The 19,404-nt window shown below is 32.1% G+C and overlaps 1 protein-coding gene across 11 annotated transcripts in view; it reads right to left on the bottom strand.

The window, feature by feature from the left end:
• Positions 1 to 19,404, bottom strand: part of Dyb (Dystrobrevin) — a 352,841-nt gene that overhangs the window by 222,621 nt on the left and 110,816 nt on the right. For 4 of the 11 annotated variants that reach the window (XM_067772266.1, XM_067772261.1, XM_067772262.1 and 1 more), the window contains 5 exons: positions 15,374 to 15,463; positions 12,132 to 12,176; positions 9,884 to 10,300; positions 5,092 to 5,135; positions 2,194 to 2,446 (listed from right to left, as the gene is read on the bottom strand). In XM_067772266.1, the coding sequence (XP_067628367.1) occupies positions 9,924 to 10,300; positions 12,132 to 12,176; positions 15,374 to 15,463 (512 nt within the window). In that variant the 3' untranslated portion in view covers positions 2,194 to 2,446; positions 5,092 to 5,135; positions 9,884 to 9,923. Of the gene's footprint in view, positions 1 to 782; positions 2,092 to 2,161; positions 2,447 to 5,091; positions 5,136 to 9,883; positions 10,301 to 10,321; positions 10,530 to 12,131; positions 12,177 to 15,373; positions 15,464 to 19,404 lie in introns of those variants that run through there. The other 7 variants (XM_067772265.1, XM_067772263.1, XM_067772264.1 and 4 more) reach the window with 7 other exon arrangements.

Here is a 19,404-nt window from a genome sequence, read left to right as displayed (position 1 = left end):
CGATTTAGTCGCATCAACCTGGCAAAACTGATAAATATGCATTCGAAGCCGAAATAAAAACATGAATTAATAATACCCACATACCTATTTACATACGTCCTATTCGATTTGCCTGAAATTTGGTATATAAATTTGCCTATATTAGTATTTACGATGCTTTTTTCCGGGAAGTAGACCAGAGCCGGACTGGGACTGTGATTAGGACTAGGGCTGGGACTGAGACTGAGACTCGGAGTGGACTGGGACTGAGACTCGGAATGGGACTGGAATAAAATACATACCACCCTCTGGGACTGGCAATAAGATATGAAGAAGAATGAGAAAAACTTGAGAGAAGAGAAAAGAGAGGAGACTGAGAAAGAGATAGAATGAGACGAAGATGGAGATAGGTGAAGCGAAAAATACGGAGGGAGGAGTGAATACAAAGATTAGGAAAAAGTGTAGAGGGGCGAGGGCAGAGTTAGACGGAAAAAGCTTATTAAAATGTATGCAGGTAGACCAAATTTAGGGCAGAACAACGTCTGCCTGGTCTGCTAGTTTAATATAAAATAACTTGTAAAATATATATTTTACAAAAATAACAAACTCGGTCTTGAAGACAACAAATTAATATAATAATTAACAATTCGTTTTGTTTTAATATTGTGACGAATATTAGCATCACTATGCTGTTAGTAAATAATCACAACAAAAACAGGAAGCAGCCACACTTATGTACATGTACACATTAAAGCAAGCAGTCACACTTATATAGAAGGCGACGAAGAATATTTCACACACATAACTAGCAGCTCAAAGCAAAGAGATTAGATCGCATACACATATGTAGTCATCAGCTTAGAGCATAAGTTGTTACTCACACATACACACGCACATAGCTAAATAATCAAGTATGCGATACAACTGTTCCATGTTCGTGAAAAGTCTAGACCTTAGGAGAAATATGCGAATGAGGCATCAGAGAGTATAAAAGCAGCGCTTTCGTCAGTCTGAGTTAAATACGCTTTTAGTTGTGAAGTATAATTGTGAAGTCCTACTCCCAAAGTAGTCTAAATAAAGCCCATTTTGCAATACTTAATATTGAAGTTATTTATTCGACAGTTCAGCGATTCGAACGTTAGTAGAAGGTGCTTAATTATCAGGAAATCCCGAAAAAAAACGTTATCATCATCATATATATTATTTCTAATTGCTGTTTTTATGTATGGGTCCGTTTTTCGCTCTTATTTGGAATCCAAATCTATAAATAAAGTTTTGGTTGTAAAGATTCGGGCTATTAGCGAGCTTTGGGCAATTTTGGTCGTAGTGCTTTTGTTTAGCTATATTTTATTTAAATAATTTGTTAAAAACAAACAACTGTGTGCATACAAAGAATTCTATTTGTACTGTTCCACTATTGTGAATATTTGCACTGCATTACCGGCAGTTGCTCTCATACGCCAGATGGAAACGCAATCTGTAAGTTTTAATTGATTGATAGATCAGCTGATTTCTGTTGATATTTGATAAGAGACTTTTATATTGATTGCGCAAGATGCGCACGGGTCCGGCTCGTATAATTAAACATAGTTGGTAAAGAGGAATAGAAGGACCAGTTTATTAGTCGAACAAACCACCGCTGTGTAGCTAAATGGTTAGCGCAGCTTGCCTAAAGCGTACTGATGATGAAGGGTTAGCAACCTTCGAAATGGATCTATCTGCGCAGCTATGGCAATGAAAAATTGTCTACCATCTATTCCAAAAATATAAAATAATATTTCAATTATAGAAAAATTAAAAAAATCAATAATTATCATAAAAATTATTGTTCTGGCCTTGAGCTCGAAATCAACCTTGAATCCTATAATAATTAACTATTTACAGACCAGTAAAACCAAACATTAATTATATTTTCATTTTAGAATATTTTAAGATTTTAACACAAAAACATAGCTCGAATATGAAAAATAAATATGTATATCTTTCAATAAAACGTTTTTAAATTTTTTTTTTCAATCCAAATGTCTTTAAAATAAAAATTAAAAGCCCTTCTTATTCACGTAAAGGCGTTTTCGAAGCGGCAAATGAATTGACGAGTTGTTGGGCCAAATTCTGTTATAGGGTGCCATTGAAAAATTTGTTAAATTGAGAAACGAAAAGGTAAATAAATAAATCCGTACCATTTAAAATATATGTATATACTTTATTATTTACCTATATATTTTGTTTTCTTCTTTACTTTCCTTAATTTTTTTTTTTTTTTGCCTCTTTTCATTTCTTTTTATTTTGTCAAATTTTTTAAGAGGATCTCCGTTTTGAAATAATTTTTAGTAAATAATGTAAACTTAAGCGCCACTTTTGTTGTTGTTTATTTATATTTTGCTTATTTCAGTTGATTGATTTAGTCATTTTGATACTGCAATCGCCATTGGGCAAACTGTTCCTGCCAGTTATTACTCGCATTTGTCTGTAAGAAAGAAAGAACATTTTAAATTAAAATATTTTTTGTTTTTGGAATATAAAGATGTTTACAAAAAAAGCAGAAAAAATTATTATAAAAAATTTATCGGTTATATTCTTTTTTTAAAAGTTATAGAAAAACTATTTAAATTTTTTTTTTTTTTTTCAAAACAAGAAAGTCTTAAAAAAGCCGAGAATGCTACAACACTGTATGGTTTGTCTTATGAACAACATGTTCTGATTCTGAAGTGCATTAGAAGAATTTTCAGTGCTTGTCTTTGTCGCTACAACAGCAAAAGCTTTTGTAGTGGAACTTTATGATTTCTGCAGTTCAATTAACTGTTCTGAAGTACAATTAACGGTTTCTGAATTGAAATTGACTTTTCTGGAATAAATATTACGTTTTTTGAAGTACACTTGACTACTCTAAAGTAAATTTTTCGACCTCCGACGTACATTTTTCTATTCTGGAGACGAATTTATCGTTTCCTACAAATGATTATTCTGAAGTATATTTTACAGTTTCTGAACATTTCATGATTTTGAAGTCTCGAAATACATATCCTTTTTTGAAATTTTTGTTTCATAATAAATAAAACAGTATAAAATTTTGTATGGAAATAGTATTTTAAAATATTTATCTAATTATTTATATGGAAGAAAAAAAATACAATTGACAAAAAAATCGTCAAAAATCAATGTGAATTTTGAACTTCAAACTTGTATTTTGTAAGATGACTTGACTACGAAACTTCACACAAAATAAAAAGTCTGAAAATTCGTAGTAAAAAGTTTTAAATTTTTATAAAGATTTTATTGAATTCTCAATTTTTCTTTTTAAAGTTGCATTGAAAACTTGTTCCGATTCTTTTTTCCGATAAACAACAAAAAAAAAAACAATCAGATAGATTTTTTTATAATTTTTGCTGCTATTTTTGTAAACACTACTGAAAGTTTTTATTTTTTAATTGTTAGACACCGAACTTATATATAAGCAAATATAACAAACAAATAACAATTTAACCAATTGAATATTATTTTATTTTTTATGATTATATACCTATCTAATGATTATAATATATATGTACAATTTAATGCGTTATCTACAAAGAGGTTCGATGAAGGGCGTCAACACATTTTTTTCATGGAATGATTGTGCAACAATCTCAAAGCCATTGGCTAGTACGCAGTGATTTCAACCCAGGATGAAATATTTATTTAAATTTTTTATTAAGTGACAAAATCTATGAACATTTTTTTGCACTAATTTCGTAATTCGCAACTGGTTTATGAAATATTCTAAGGAATTCGTTTATGTTTGCAATCCACAATTGGTGTTTTCTTAACGAGATAAAGATGGTCCAACCAGTACGCAATACACCAGAGCCACAAGTGTTCCCCGCAATTGATACATTAATTCTTTAAGCCTACTTTAATTTTTGGGGTTGTAACTCTGCTCTTTCTATCGAACTGTTATACGCTGGGACTCCAAATTAAAATATTCGCAATCTTCTGACAAACTTTTTGCCGATTGTCTCCGAAGTGGCGCTTTCAGCCGGAAAACTGATATAGCTCTGACATATAAGATTCACGTAACTGCTGTAAGCTGGTGGTTGAGGCATCTGGCTGAATTTGAAGGTAATTGTATCCCTTTTCTTATTCAGTAAGAAATAGTTTGTGAATGAAACACACAAACTTACAAAAGAGCTGAGAACCAAGACAATAGTGTATGTTTCTACAGTCCTTAAAAAAGTGACGGACGTGTCAAATTTGGTGATATAGTAATATGACTTGGCTGGCCTGAATATTTTCCTAGGGCGGACCAGGGCATTGATGGTTTTTAAGCCCGATATCCAAGTATTCATACTTCGGCATCATAAGGCAAGCGTTACTAGAAGCTAGTACCAGATCAATACTTTTTTAATTCGATATCGTTTCAAAACTATTACATATATTCCACTGCTGAAATCTCGAAATTACTTAATTTGGTTGATAGGTTTATATTCCACTGCTGAAATTTCAAAATTACCTGCTTTAATTGCAAGTTTTAACCTGCTCCATGATCTTTTAGGGCCTTTAATTTGAAAAATCTTATCGATATGCGAAGGACCACCATTAATGTAGGTAATAAAATTCTGCTTTCATTTGCTGAATGAAATGTTTGCATGCTCGAATAATTTTAAGCCGAATAAATGTTGTATTTTGGGTTCTGCAGGTATTGAAAATATAGCTTATTTAGTAATTTACCGTAACATTTTTAATTTTCTTGCAATTTATTATTTGACAACATCCATGGTACAGTTCATTTTTATTTGTTTTACTGACAACATTCATCGCAAGTTGAAGTCATTGCGCTTCCAAAAATGTTGCTGCACTGCGTTGTTTAAGATACTGCTTCGAGATTATCAATATAATACGTTATATATAGCAATAAAAAACAATTCAAATTTACATACAACAACAATAACCTTTATATATACAGTAATTATATGTTTATATGTATGTATGTAGAATGGCGGGGCTGTAGAAGGATGATTAGAAGGACTGCAACTAGTATAATAAGGTCTTTAACATTTACAAGGTAATTTTTTTTCAAACAATTCTTTTCATTTATGAGTTTCTTTAACTTTTTTCTAGTTTACAATCCTTTACCTTAAGATTCCATTCATTGTTATATGATTGTGTTTCATCAAAGTCTGCAAAATCGCATATACATAAGTTGAAGTTGAAAAAATAAAGACAGTTAATTATTTAAACGACGTAATTGGTTTAAAAGCTATAAGGCTTTTCTAATTTTTAATACCTACACCTGTGCGCACATAAATACCAGCGAAAGTTGTTAAGAAATTGTATCAGTTATTATTTTCTTTTAATTAAAAAAAAAATTCGAATAAATTGTAGAAAGAGAATTTTGTAAACCAATTTCAAAAACATTTTTACTACCGTTTTCACACAGAAACTTAATCGAATAACAATTCTATTTAATGGATTGATTAAGTTTCGCCATTCAGCAGCCCAAAAAAGATTTCGTTTTTACAAAAAATAGTTAAAATGGAAAGCAACCGTTTCCTTCTTAACTATAAATACAATCAAAATAAAATGCATGCGCAACTACCCATAGATGTTGCACCTAATCAAATATGTGCTTATTTTCGAAAAAGCCATATTCACCCTTATCGCGAGTTTTATTTTCACCCGAAAATATTCACAGTTTTTGTTCACCCTGTCGCAGAGGGTGGTGAAACAATTTTTCATGTTCGAAAAAGATTTCACCTTATCGGCAACTCTTTGTTCGGGCGAAATGAACAGCGGGGAAACCAAAATTTGTTATCTTATATTTTACAGGCGAACGAGAGGAAAACAAAATGTAATTAATTTTTTGTTTTGAAATTTGATACTCTTATAATTATATGTACTTCTATTATTAGAAATAAATCAATAAATAATGCACAATCGGAAGCTGAGTGGAAAAAAGTGAAATTCCTGTATTGCTAAGTATGTAAATTCTATTTTTTCACAACGTATCAGTCGGCCAAGTTATCCATTGTGGACAAAGCAACGGTTCCAAAATGTTGATCACCTCATGAAACAAGATTACCTAAGACCCACTTCATGGTCCTTTCCAACGCGTTTTCCCTATGCGAAAAAAAACGAAGACATTTACCCAACTTTGCAATTGGTGGAACTCCAAATTTTTGCTTCAATGGTGGCAAGGAGTTGGTAAGAATAACTAGCAAATCTTAGAATGCCAGCTTGTTTAGCCTGTAATATTGGCGAAAGCTAATTGAAAAAAAGTAACTTGTTATTCAAAAGTGCTGAAAATAGTAATTTTTAGCTTAGAGTGAATTATTTAGCTCCAAAGGGTTAGAACTGCCCCTTAATTGCCTCCGAATCGCTTTCACATATATATTTGCCTCGCGCTCAATCAATACCAACCTAAGTGCAATACTAAACATTATTTTATTAATTTTTTATTTATATTTTTGTTGTATTTTAAGCAAATATATGCTTGGTTACAAAATTTACACAATTGTATGTAAATTATTTGTTCACTGCCAATTCGCAATAGAGCATCAGCTGTTTCGAAGTGAACTTTTGTTCGCCCGAAATTGCCGATAGGCGGAAAAAGTTCACCCGAACAAAAGAAGTGAAGGCAAACACTTTTCCGCGTGAACTTCGCGATAAGGGTGATTATCTTTTGCAGCAAATGCAACGAAAATTATATTTTGAATTTTTTCGCGTTTTTCTATTTTTCGTAAATTATTGAAAATTAATATATTTTTGATTTTCATTTTTCACAGTGACAATAAAATTCGAAGCACCAAGCAAAGCAGACTGGATTATTTACTCGATTATGCATTCAATGAAGCAAAAATGAGATAATTAAGAATTTGTATTTTATATGGAAGATTGAGTTTAATTAGGGCTTTAATGTAGAAAACTTGACTGATTATTTCATTAAGCCTCTGTGTGAAATTGGCATAAGACTTTTCGGAATTGATTTATTTTGTAGCTTTTTCGACAGGGTGTGAATAATTTATGTATATAGGAACGATTTTCCGTCGTCGCTTGTCAAATTTGGTTTGGAAACAAACCGGTTTCGGCGTTATACCATCTTCAGTGCAAGAGAACGAAAAATGACACTGAAGGTGGCAAACACCGAAATCGGTTTATATCCAATCCAAATTTGACAAGGGATGACGGAAAATCGATCCAATATACATCACTTTTCAAAACTTTTCACAAAAATTTCAAAATATATATGTTATTGTGACTTTTCAAAAACTTTTTCAGTTTTAGTTTTTTTAGTTTAACAAAGTACAAGGCTGAGGTCTTTCAAGATAAGTTTTTTTGCAATTTGTTTCGAAATATGTTTCAGATTTTTTTCTATATACGCGAAGTTAAATGAAACAAAACCTTAAACACTTTTTTGAGAAATAAAACAATCAATTGAAAGAACTACAAAACTACAAACCAAAAAATCTCTCGAAAAATCTAGCCTAGCTATTTATCAAAAAAGGTTTATTAAGGGCCCATTACTTATACTTAGCAAAGACTTGACTTGACTTGGCGTAAACTTGGCAACTTAGCCACGATTATGCTCCACTTAGCGCATACAATCTGGCATCATAATCAATAAATGTCAATTTGTATGACAAAATGTCAAAATGAAATGGAAACAAACAAATGGCATGTAAAAGACACTTAGAACTTACATAGAAAATCAAAATTCAACAGACTTCTAAGTCAAGTTAAGTGTTGCTAAGTTTTGAGTAATCAGTAACATGCAATGTTCATTTAACAGAACTGTAAGTGACAGTTCTCAGGTGAAGTCAAATCTATGCTAAGTATCAGAAATGGGCCCTTTAAGCTCTTTATAAAGTGATATTTCCAGACAAATTTCCAAACTTTCGAAATTTTCATGCAGATTTTGAAACACGTTCCGAGTTTTGTCAAGCACATTTTCGAAATTGTTGAGCATGGTCTGATTTACACAGTCCATTGTAGTTTTTTTCTAAAATTAAAAAAATAAATCAAAAAAATAAATAATTGATAGAATTTGCTAAGAATTTTAACTCTTTTTTTCGTATTCGCAACAGTAGATTAATTTAATTTTTCACGAAAATTAACAAAAGTATATATAAAAAAAACAGTTAGCATAGCGCTGCTATTTTTTTGCGCACAGGTGTATATGTTTTTTTTTTTTTTTTATTACGTTTTCTAAAAATTTTTATTTTTTGGTATTTGCTATTTTTTTTTGTGTGCCTACTCTAAAATTAAACAAAAGTTAAGTACATACAAAAGCAAGATCACAATCTGCGATGATGTCATATTTTAATAAATTCATACAAATACTAATTATACATGTACATATGGATGTATGGTAGTTTTGTGCCCCAAATTGTTTTCACACCATTGTTTTTACAGGCGATATATATGTTAGTAAGTAAGTAATATTTTTCGAATGGCAATTATGAACGCTACACCGAAAGAAATTAAGCTAGTAATTTCAACAAAACAGATTTGTTATTCTTGAATTAACATTCAGAAAAATGTATCCTATTATGGTGAGTTCAACCGAGTTTCTCCTAAAGAAAACAAATCTGTTACGAATATTCTGTAAAAATTACAAATCCTCCATTACTGATTTTTCTGTTATTTCATTGGTCATTTCACCAGCGAACATCTGCCACTATTATGCAAATGCATCAGCTGGTTTTAAAAAATAAACTTACACTCTCTAGTTTGTTGTTATGACTATCATGCCACAGAAATCTTTGTCATATCTACAGCCACTATTATTCTAATGTTGACAGAAATCTGTAATTTTTCATTGTTGTTAGTTAACAGAACAGAGCTTGGCGGCCACGGTGATGTGCTCAAAAATTTTTGCAAGGTTGATTCAACAGCTTTTGCTGTTGACTTTACCAGCTTTTTATTTCAGTGTACATGTAATTAACAAAAAATTATAAGTAAAAAATTCAGAACCAACAAATACTAAACCTTAACGAGCCGTATCTATCAAAACGACAGCTTGTTTTACTACAACAATATCCTTTAGCTATGAAAATAATGAATTAGAACAGTGGTGCACTCGAGAGCTTCGGAAAACTATTCGGCGTTCACCTACATGTCCTGTGATGGCAAGCAGTCAATCAGTTTTAGCTTGTGCTTCAAGCAGAAAACATCTCATGAGTGAATTCTATGCTCAAACATTCTCTGTGGAAGCACATACTACTACAAAAAATTAGCGCTTGTATTCGACGCTCTGCTGGCGTTGGGCTGAGGTAGAATGCATATGAATTCTACTACCTTTTCCAGTTTAAGTTCAGAAATTTTCAATTCAAGTTCAGAAAATTGCAATTTGAGTTCAGAAAATTACAATTCAAGTTCAGAAAATTACAATTATAGTGCAGAAGATTACAATTCAAGTTCAGAATTTCCAATTCAAGTTCAGAAAATTACAATTCAAGTTCAGAAATTCCAATTGGGGTACAGTATATCCAAGCCACCATTGTCAACGAAGCATCAACACTTCCGCAAATAACATTACGCATTACGTAGTTTGAATTGGAATAACTTTTGAAAAATAATACCCTACTTATAATTTTCTGAATTTGAATTGTAATTTTCTGAACTTCAAGTGCAATTTTCTGAACTTGAAATGAAAATTCTGAACTTGAATTGTAATTTTCTGAACTTGAAATGAAAACTCTGAACATGAACTGTAATTTTCTGAACTTGAATTGTATTTTTCTGAATTTAAATTGGAATTTCTGAACTTTAATTGGAATTTTCTGAACTTGAATTGGAAACTCTGAACTTGAATTGTAAACTTCTGAATTCTGTCTAGTATGTAACTATAATAAGTTAAACGAACATTGATAGGCCGCCACTAACTATCATACTAGCATTCACATTTATTATTCCTTATTATTTTTACCTCGAAATTCATTTTTTAGCAGTTGTCAAATTAACATATATTACAAGCTCATACTGTATTTCATAACCAATGCGTGCATAATCAATTGTAGCTCATCAATAGTTTCGCCAATTTCATGTAGAGCCGGAAAACCGGCATTTTCATCATCAATCAAAAAATCGGGATAATGTTTATAGCACATAACACGTTGATTGTCGTTGTTTCGTCGTTCACAATCGTCCAACCAGAGATATTCTTCATCTGTTCGAAAAACATTCTCAAATAAACGTCGCTCTTCTGCAGCAACATCGTCATTATCATCAGCATCATTATAATCATCGTCATCTTCATGATAAGCACCAATGCGTTGCGCGTCGAATTTACTAGCCGCCAATCCGCCATCAAGCGGTGACTCGCAGCCCACAACATGACGCATATCTTATTTATTTAATTAATATTTTTTAATTTGTATGGAATTAAGTCGTTTTAAATTTTTTTTTGCAGAGTCGAGGTCAGTTTCAAACACGTCAGTACGTTAAGTATAGTTAATTTTTTGCCACGCGTTCGTTGCGGCACAAATATAGGTATAGGAATGGAAGAATTTATGAGTCGTTATTGGAAGTTTTACAATTGCAAGGCTTTTTACGTCGTCTATTAGGAAAGTAGTCTAAAATAGAGTTTAGGAAAAGTGAATGGGTGAAAATTTACATATATAATTTGCCTTCAAGACGTTTGAAATACTATCTAATGTGTTTACATTTATGTATAACTTGAGTTAGGTCTACGCTGCATTGTTAAATTAAGGTAAGAACTTTAAACCCATCACAATAGCCGAAACGAATAATGCTATTGGTTAAGATAATCAAACACAGGGATTCAAGGGGTTGATAAGCGCTATACAAAGATGTACAGCTTCAAAGCTTCCGAAATCCAATTTTCAACCCCGCCTAAGCGAGGGGAATCCTGTTACAAATATGAGTGTATCATACACATATTTAGCAGACGAGGCTCTGGCGACCCCAAGTTCCTCATGGAACTAGGGGTGGGAAGCGCGAGATGGTCGGGCTAGTAACTTAATGGCGCTTTGTTACCGCAACGTACCGGATCTATATCAGACAAAGGGCCATCAACATCGATAACACCTTCGGGAGTGTCTTTATCGTTAATACAACAAAAACAACAACATATATAACAGAGTATGGTTTGACAATTGGGTTGCGGAAGCTTTGAAGCTATAAAGCTTTGTATTGCGCTTATCAACCCTTGAATACCCTCTGTTCTGTATCGAGGTTTATATCGACAGCCAGCCTACGATCAAATTTCTTTAGAGAATAAACTAGTTAGGATATGCAAAACAGAGTTGGTAAGGATTTCCGGACTACAGTCATTCCTGACAATATTGCTGCGAAAGATCTAGCCAGATACGCCAAGAACCTTTCAGAGTTCGGTCAACCTAAACGAGACGTGCAGCCTGCTTTGTTTATCTTTAAGCATAAGTTTGGGTTGACCTATAATGAAAAAGCAAATATTTAATTGGAGCAGGAACAAGGCTGATTAGGAGAACTTGATCTAGCATCAATCAAATCGAAGCTAGGTCACTCATTCACTCCAACCGGCTTTCTCTAGACGTACTCTGTTCTCTTCGAGTCAGAACACAACACCTATTTAAACACCAATATTCCTTCGAGTGACGGGCTAGTAACAAAAATCTGGAACAACCTACGCTATACTCAGCAAACACGGTGTCATGGACCTTCAGAGCTCTCACCGATGACATCACAGAGTGCTGACAAATTTATATCTGACTATGACGAAACTAACTAAATGCCTCTAATTTCAACCCGATCTTATCGACCTGCAAAGTTGCTATGAGTTTATGTCTCAACATATATATTCTCTACTCAGAGAGCAATCTTCGCCCCAACGATGTAACCGATCGGTGGGAGCAAATTTCATCCCAACTCTGTATCGCGATTGATTATATTATAGGATTCCAGCGAGCTGTAGTACGGAAGGGCACTGCCCATTTGGCGCAGTGTGAGGGAGAGTTATCGCAAAGTGGTGAAAGATGTAATTTTATAACAAGAAAGAAAGACGAAATGAAACTCTACAATTTCAGTGCCTTAAGATCTTATATTTTTGTTGATAAGTCTCTTATCTATGTACGTCACAAATACGAACAAATAACTTGCTGATTCTCTTCAGTTTTAATCTCCTAGTTTAAGGTTGCATCATCGTTTTTTTTTTTTATTTTATGTACTCAACTTACCAAGCGGCAGAATAAAGCGAGTTTGTGAAGGAATTTCTGTAGCCCCTGAAAAATTGTGCAAAAATTTAACACCAAAAGTCTAATTTGTTTTAAATTTGCATATCGATGTTTCGAGCATGCTGCTGGCGCGATTAATGTACATTTTATACACATTAGGGTGGCCGTAATATTTTACATATCCTTCAAAAACAAACTGCATAGCGGTGGCAGTAGACGAAAGGAAAGGCCTCCTTCCTTTGGGAATTTTATTTAGATAAGGACTTGTGTTTTAGGATTTCTAAGTGGCGTCTGTTATCACTAAAAAGAGATAACTGCCATTTTGTTAAGTTTGCCCTTAAACAACAAATCAAGCAATGAGAAAGAACAACAGAAAATGTCGACCAATATGCTAGTGATAGGAATAGGGTAAGAATAGCGAAAGGGATGAGAATAGCTTAGGGATAAGCACAGAAATAGGTACAGGTGGCCGAAACATGAACATATCCAGCCTTCCGATTTCAACATAATAAGATCCATTAGATAGAGATCCATCACCTGATCAAATACGCAAGTAATAGACCGTGTTTCGATAGACGGACGGCATGCCTACAGTGGACTAGATATGCGTATGTCTTGAGGTATAAATATCGAGTCGGAGATTACCTTGTCAGAGGAATGCACGAGCACTTCACACAACCGGCGTGGAAAAACTGTACACGTCAGAGTTGTGTTCCAATGCAATGGGAGGATTGTGCGAACAAAAAATTTGGCGATATCCCGAAGAGTTCAAGGTGAACAAGAACGGCGACATGGTAACCGATGTTCCACAAAAAAATATTTGATGTTTTTCGAAAAGTAGGCCCTTGATCTTTATACATAATCATGATTCAATCACAAGAAGTTTGCTCGACACACATTTTTTGACAATTGCGGCCATTTTGCTCCCAAATCGAATTGACTTCCGTTAACTGTGTTGTTTCTTCACGAATTTTCGACAAATATTAGTAGTAGAAATAGGAAGCAATCAGTTTACAAATACCGGATAAGTACTGAACTGCATAACTCCTTAGAACATTTTTTTTTTAATTTTATAGTGAATTTATTAACTATGCCTCGATCCATTAGTATGACTGAACATTGAACATAGGTAATTTTATGTAAAGTGAGGACACCAAGAAATCGTGCACTTTCGTAAACCTATGAATATACGAAACCTAAACCAATTCAAAATTCATCGTTCAACGTCAAAACCTCGACAATTAAATCGATTCACGTAAAAATAATGGAGATGCCATAACGAAATGTACTCATTGGGCATGTTAACTTATTCAGGTAAAAGTCTAGAACAGGAGTCTACTGCTAATACGCGTCCAAAAATATCGAGAGAGGTGACCTCGACAACAATAACCCGAAGGTGGAAAAGAAAAATTGTATCTCTGTCCGGAGATATTTGCAGTTGAAGTTGGCAAATTTTCATGTGATTGTTGTAATGTTTTTGTGCACTGAAAAAGATTTTGTGTACAAAGGGATTTTGCATGCATTTATTTTTGATCCCACCTCTTTGGTGGACCGGCCAGGGTAATTTTTTATAAGCTCGGCTGAAGACCGCCAACGCAACCCGGGGTAAATTTTCGGTTTTTCGTCAATATCTTTTGAACGAGCTAAAATTTTTATTTCCGCCTTCGAATTATTGTTATCGAGGTCAATACGCGTCTTTTGACACTTCTCTCGATATTTTTAGGCGCGTATTAAAAGTCGACCCTCTGTTCTATTAATTCCGTATGTTCGGAACATTCGTCTCCATTTAAGAATTTGAGCAATCGGTCTATATTTGGAATATTTTGTATATGTGACCCGGTCTATGAAAAGGTGGCCTATGACTCCAAAAAAAAAAAAAAAAGAAAGCACAAACGTCCTGAAGGAATGCATTGTTTCTCTCTAACAGCTGTTTCTCGCAATTTCTTTTTTGAGTCATAAGCCACCTTTTCATAGACCGGGTCACATATACTTATTTGATATATTCGGATCTCGTAAGGTAGTATCAAATGAACGTATTCCAAATATTCTAAATTAACGGTTTATCCGGGACGCTTCCATGAATACTTAACGGAAAAGAGCTTTCCGAAATTTCAGAATAAAAAAGGTGAATACTCCCTGTCTAGCAGGACCGCACAAAAGCTTAACTCTCCTGTCAAAGTCATGGTAGGAATATAAAATTCTAAGACAATAAGCCATTTTCTTTTATTTTTGTTTTTGTCAGTTCATTGCGGCTGCTGAGTAGCGTATCACCCCATGTCGGGCGCCTGTTCAAAATCGTGCTATCTCAAAATATTTTTCAAAAATTTCTCAATTGAGGATTTGTCACAAAACCGCCCTATATTAGAGTTAGATTGAAGAACGCTTCATTTCAGAAGCATTTCCATTAACTTCCTCTTAGGACAAAATGCATTGAACTTATGCTCATATAGGGAGTTTTTGAAACAAATTTTGAGATAGTGCATTTTTTTTATAAAATTCTAACGTACGGTATTCTTCAAACAATTTCTGAAAGAATGGCCAAACCAACATAACTTTATCAATTCACGAAATATTTAGTAGAAAATGAATTATTTCCCAAAAAACTTTTGGCATTTACAAATTTATTATCACTACTAATATACTACCAAAGATACTTTACTACAATTTTCACTGAAGGGGATTGAATTATTCCCCGTTTTCCTTACTTCGTAAAAGCAACCCGTCCAGATTTTTCAATTTGGGAGTGTCAAAGATCTGTCATCATTGGAGAACAAACCTCTAGTAATTGAACCATGATACATAATATTTTAATGTGGACCAAATTATTTGAAATTTCATTTCATTTCGTTTTTCGCGTAAAAAAGGAAAAAGCAAAGTTAAAGGGTGTTCGAAAATTGTTTACCTTCTAACCAACGGCCACCCTAATAATATTTATATTGATGTAGTGCCTTGAGAAAAGCTTAGCAAATTTCTATTAGGATTGGATAGGCAATGATCGTTCAATTTCACAATTGAGATATAGCGAATGCAAGTTATAGCCCCAAGCAAATAATGTGAAAATGGCAGCAGTGACAAGTAGCAATTGGTCAAAGTGCAATAAATGAGAAAAGCAGCAAAAACGATGATTTGACTATAATTACACATGAAGATATGTATGTATATGTTAAAGTTTGCGCGTTTTACAATAATGTGCTGTTAACAGAGGCGCAGTAGGTAAATATGAAAAATTGTTAACAAATGTTTACCTGTATTCAAATCGTTTACTAGACTCGAAAGTGCCCATGTTATATTATCAGCAGCATCACTTATCTCGATTAATGGATTATGCATGAAGGCTACGAAACATCATTTTTTAAATATATGAAAGCACATACATTGCTGGTACATACACAGATATTAAATAGTACAATGTTAAAATATGTAGAACATATCCCAATAACAAAATGAAACATTTAAAGCTTTAAAGCTCTGGGAGTTATCAGCTAATATGAAACTAAAAACAAAACTAACAGTAATTTTGAAATTACCGACCAGATAGTCATTTTACATATACATACATATATATGTAGCGACCGAAACCGCACATTTTAAGTTGGCATTACTGTTTTGAAACTTTCTATTGTAATTGTCATTCGTAATTTGAATTGGAGAAAAACGTCCTCTCAGAATTTGTATAAGTTAAAAATCGTTCTATTTATTCATATTGGTTCACGATACACTGCAACTGGTGACCCCGTAAAAGAATGCAAAATGCCTAACGAACAAGAGGAGGAATTTCAAGATGCAATCGCTTTGCCACGCGTTTAAAAGCGTGCGAACATAATAACATTTTGGAAACAAATAAAAGTAATTAAGGTTACACTTTGTTCTCTTCATAAAAACATGAAGATAATATAATAAGAAATTTCTATAGAAACGTCGTTTTAAAAAGCTGTGTAAATATTTTGTATTTGACATCATTAAGGCCATTGAAATTTTAATTAGGCGTTTAAAAGCGTGCGAACATAATAACAGTTTGGAAACAAATCAAAGTAATTAAGGTTACACTTTGTTCTCTTCATAAAAGCATGAAGATAATATAATAAGAAATTTCTATAGAAACGTCGTTTTAAAAAGCTGTGTAAATATTTTGCATTTGTCTCCATTAAGGCCATTGAAATTTTAATTAGGCGTTTAAAAGCGTGCGAACGTAATAACAGTTTGGAAACAAATAAAAGTAATTAAGGTTACGCTTTGTTCTCTTCATAAAAACATGAAGATAATATAATAAGAAATTCCTATAGAAACGTCGTTTTAAAAAGCTGTGTAAATATTTTGTATTTTTCATCATTAAGGCCATTGATATTTTAATTAGGCGTTTATAAGCGTGTGAACATAATAACAGTTTGGAAACAAATCAAAGTAATTAAGATTACATAAAAACATGAAGATAATATAATATGAAATTTCTATAGAAACGTCATTTTAAAAAGCTGTGTAAATGTTTTGTATTTGTCTCCATTAAGGCCATTGAAATTATAATTAGGCGTTTAAAAGCGTGCGAACGTAATAACAGTTTGGAAACAAATAAAAGTAATTAAGGTTACGCTTTGTTCTCTTCATAAAAACATGAAGATAATATAATAAGAAATTTCTATAGAAAGGTCGTTTTAAAAAGCTGTGTAAATATTTTGTATTTTTCATCATTAAGGCCATTGAAATTTTAATTAGGCGTTTATAAGCGTGCGAACATAATAACAGTTCGGAAACAAATCAAAGTAATTAAGGTTACACTTTGTTCTCTTCATAAAAGCATGAAGATAATATAATAAGAAATTTCTATAGAAACGTCGTTTTAAAAAGCTGTGTAAATATTTTGTATTTGTCATCATTAAGGCAATTGAAATTTTAATTAGGCGTTTAAAAGCGTGCGAACATAATAACAGTTAGGAAACAAATAAAAGTAATTAAGGTTACACTTTGTTCTCTTCATAAAAGCATGAAGATAATATAATAAGAAATTTCTATAGAAACGTCGTTTTAAAAAGCTGTGTAAATATTTTGTATTTGTCATCATTAAGGCAATTGAAATTTTAATTAGGCGTTTAAAAGCGTGCGAACATAATAACAGTTAGGAAACAAATAAAAGTAATTAAGGTTACGCTTTGTTCTCTTCATAAAAACATGAAGATAATATAATAAGAAATTCCTATAGAAACGTCGTTTTAAAAAGCTGTGTAAATATTTTGTATTTGTCATCATTAAGGCAATTGAAATTTTAATTAGGCGTTTAAAAGCGTGCGAACATAATAACAGTTAGGAAACAAATAAAAGTAATTAAGGTTACGCTTTGTTCTCTTCATAAAAACATGAAGATAATATAATAAGAAATTTCTATAGAAAGGTCGTTTTAAAAAGCTGTGTAAATATTTTGTATTTTTCATCATTAAGGCCATTGAAATTTTAATTAGGCGTTTATAAGCGTGCGAACATAATAACAGTTCGGAAACAAATCAAAGTAATTAAGGTTACACTTTGTTCTCTTCATAAAAGCATGAAGATAATATAATAAGAAATTTCTATAGAAACGTCGTTTTAAAAAGCTGTGTAAATATTTTGTATTTGTCATCATTAAGGCAATTGAAATTTTAATTAGGCGTTTAAAAGCGTGCGAACATAATAACAGTTAGGAAACAAATAAAAGTAATTAAGGTTACGCTTTGTTCTCTTCATAAAAACATGAAGATAATATAATAAGAAATTCCTATAGAAACGTCGTTTTAAAAAGCTGTGTAAATATTTTGTATTTTTCATCATTAAGGCCATTGAAATTTTAATTAGGTGTTTATAAGCGTGCGAACATAATAACAGTTCGGAAACAAATCAAAGTAATTAAGGTTACACTTTGTTCTCTTCATAAAAGCATGAAGATAATATAATAAGAAATTTCTATAGAAACGTCGTTTTAAAAAGCTGTGTAAATATTTTGTATTTGTCTCCATTAAGGCCATTGAAATTTTAATTAGGCGTTTAAAAGCGTGCGAACATAATAATAACAGTTTGGAAACAAATCAAAGTAATTAAGGTTACGCTTTGTTCTCTTCATAAAAACATGAAGATAATATAATAAGAAATTTCTATAGAAACGTCGTTTTAAAAAGCTGTGTGAATATTTTGTATTTGTCATCATTAAGGCCATTGAAATTTTAATTAGGCGTTTAAAAGCGTGCGAACATAATAACAGTTTGGAAACAAATCAAAGTAATTAAGGTTACGCTTTGTTCTCTTCATAAAAACATGAAGCTAATATAATAAGAAATTTCTATAGAAACGTCGTTTTAAAAAGCTGTGTGAATATTTTGTATTTGTCATCATTAAAGCCATTGAAATTTTAATTAGGCGTTTAAAAGCGTGCGAACATAATAATAACAGTTTGGAAACAAATCAAAGTAATTAAGGTTACGCTTTGTTCTCTTCATAAAAACATGAAGATAATATAATAAGAAATTTCTATAGAAACGTCGTTTTAAAAAGCTGTGTGAATATTTTGTATTTGTCATCATTAAGGCCATTGAAATTTTAATTAGGCGTTTATAAGCGTGCGAACATAATAACAGTTTGGAAACAAATAAAAGTAATTAAGGTTACGCTTTGTTCTCTTCATAAAAACATGAAGATAATATAAGAAGAAATTCTTATAGAAACGTCGTTTTAAAAAGCTGTGTAAATATTTTGTATTTGTCATCATTAAGGCAATTGAAATTTTAATTAGGCGTTTAAAAGCGTGCGAACACAATAACAGTTAGGAAACAAATAAAAGTAATTAAGGTTACGCTTTGTTCTCTTCATAAAAACATGAAGATAATATAATAAGAAATTTCTATAGAAAGGTCGTTTTAAAAAGCTGTGTAAATATTTTGTATTTTTCATCATTAAGGCCATTGAAATTTTAATTAGGCGTTTATAAGCGTGCGAACATAATAAAAGTTTGGAAACAAATCAAAGTAATTAAGGTTACACTTTGTTCTCTTCATAAAAGCATGAATATAATATAATAAGAAATTTCTATAGAAACGTCGTTTTAAAAAGCTGTGTAAATATTTTGTATTTGTCATCATTAAGGCCATTGAAATTTTAATTAGGCGTTTAAAAGCGTGCGAACATAATAATAACAGTTTGGAAACAAATCAAAGTAATTAAGGTTACACTTTGTTCTCTTCATAAAAGCATGAAGATAATATAATAAGAAATTTCTATAGAAACGTCGTTTTAAAAAGCTGTGTAAATATTTTGTATT

This window comes from Eurosta solidaginis, chromosome 3 (genome assembly GCF_040869045.1).
Source record: "Eurosta solidaginis isolate ZX-2024a chromosome 3, ASM4086904v1, whole genome shotgun sequence".
Taxonomy (NCBI): Eukaryota; Metazoa; Arthropoda; class Insecta; order Diptera; family Tephritidae; genus Eurosta; species Eurosta solidaginis.
This window is presented reverse-complemented; position numbering and strand designations above follow the sequence as displayed.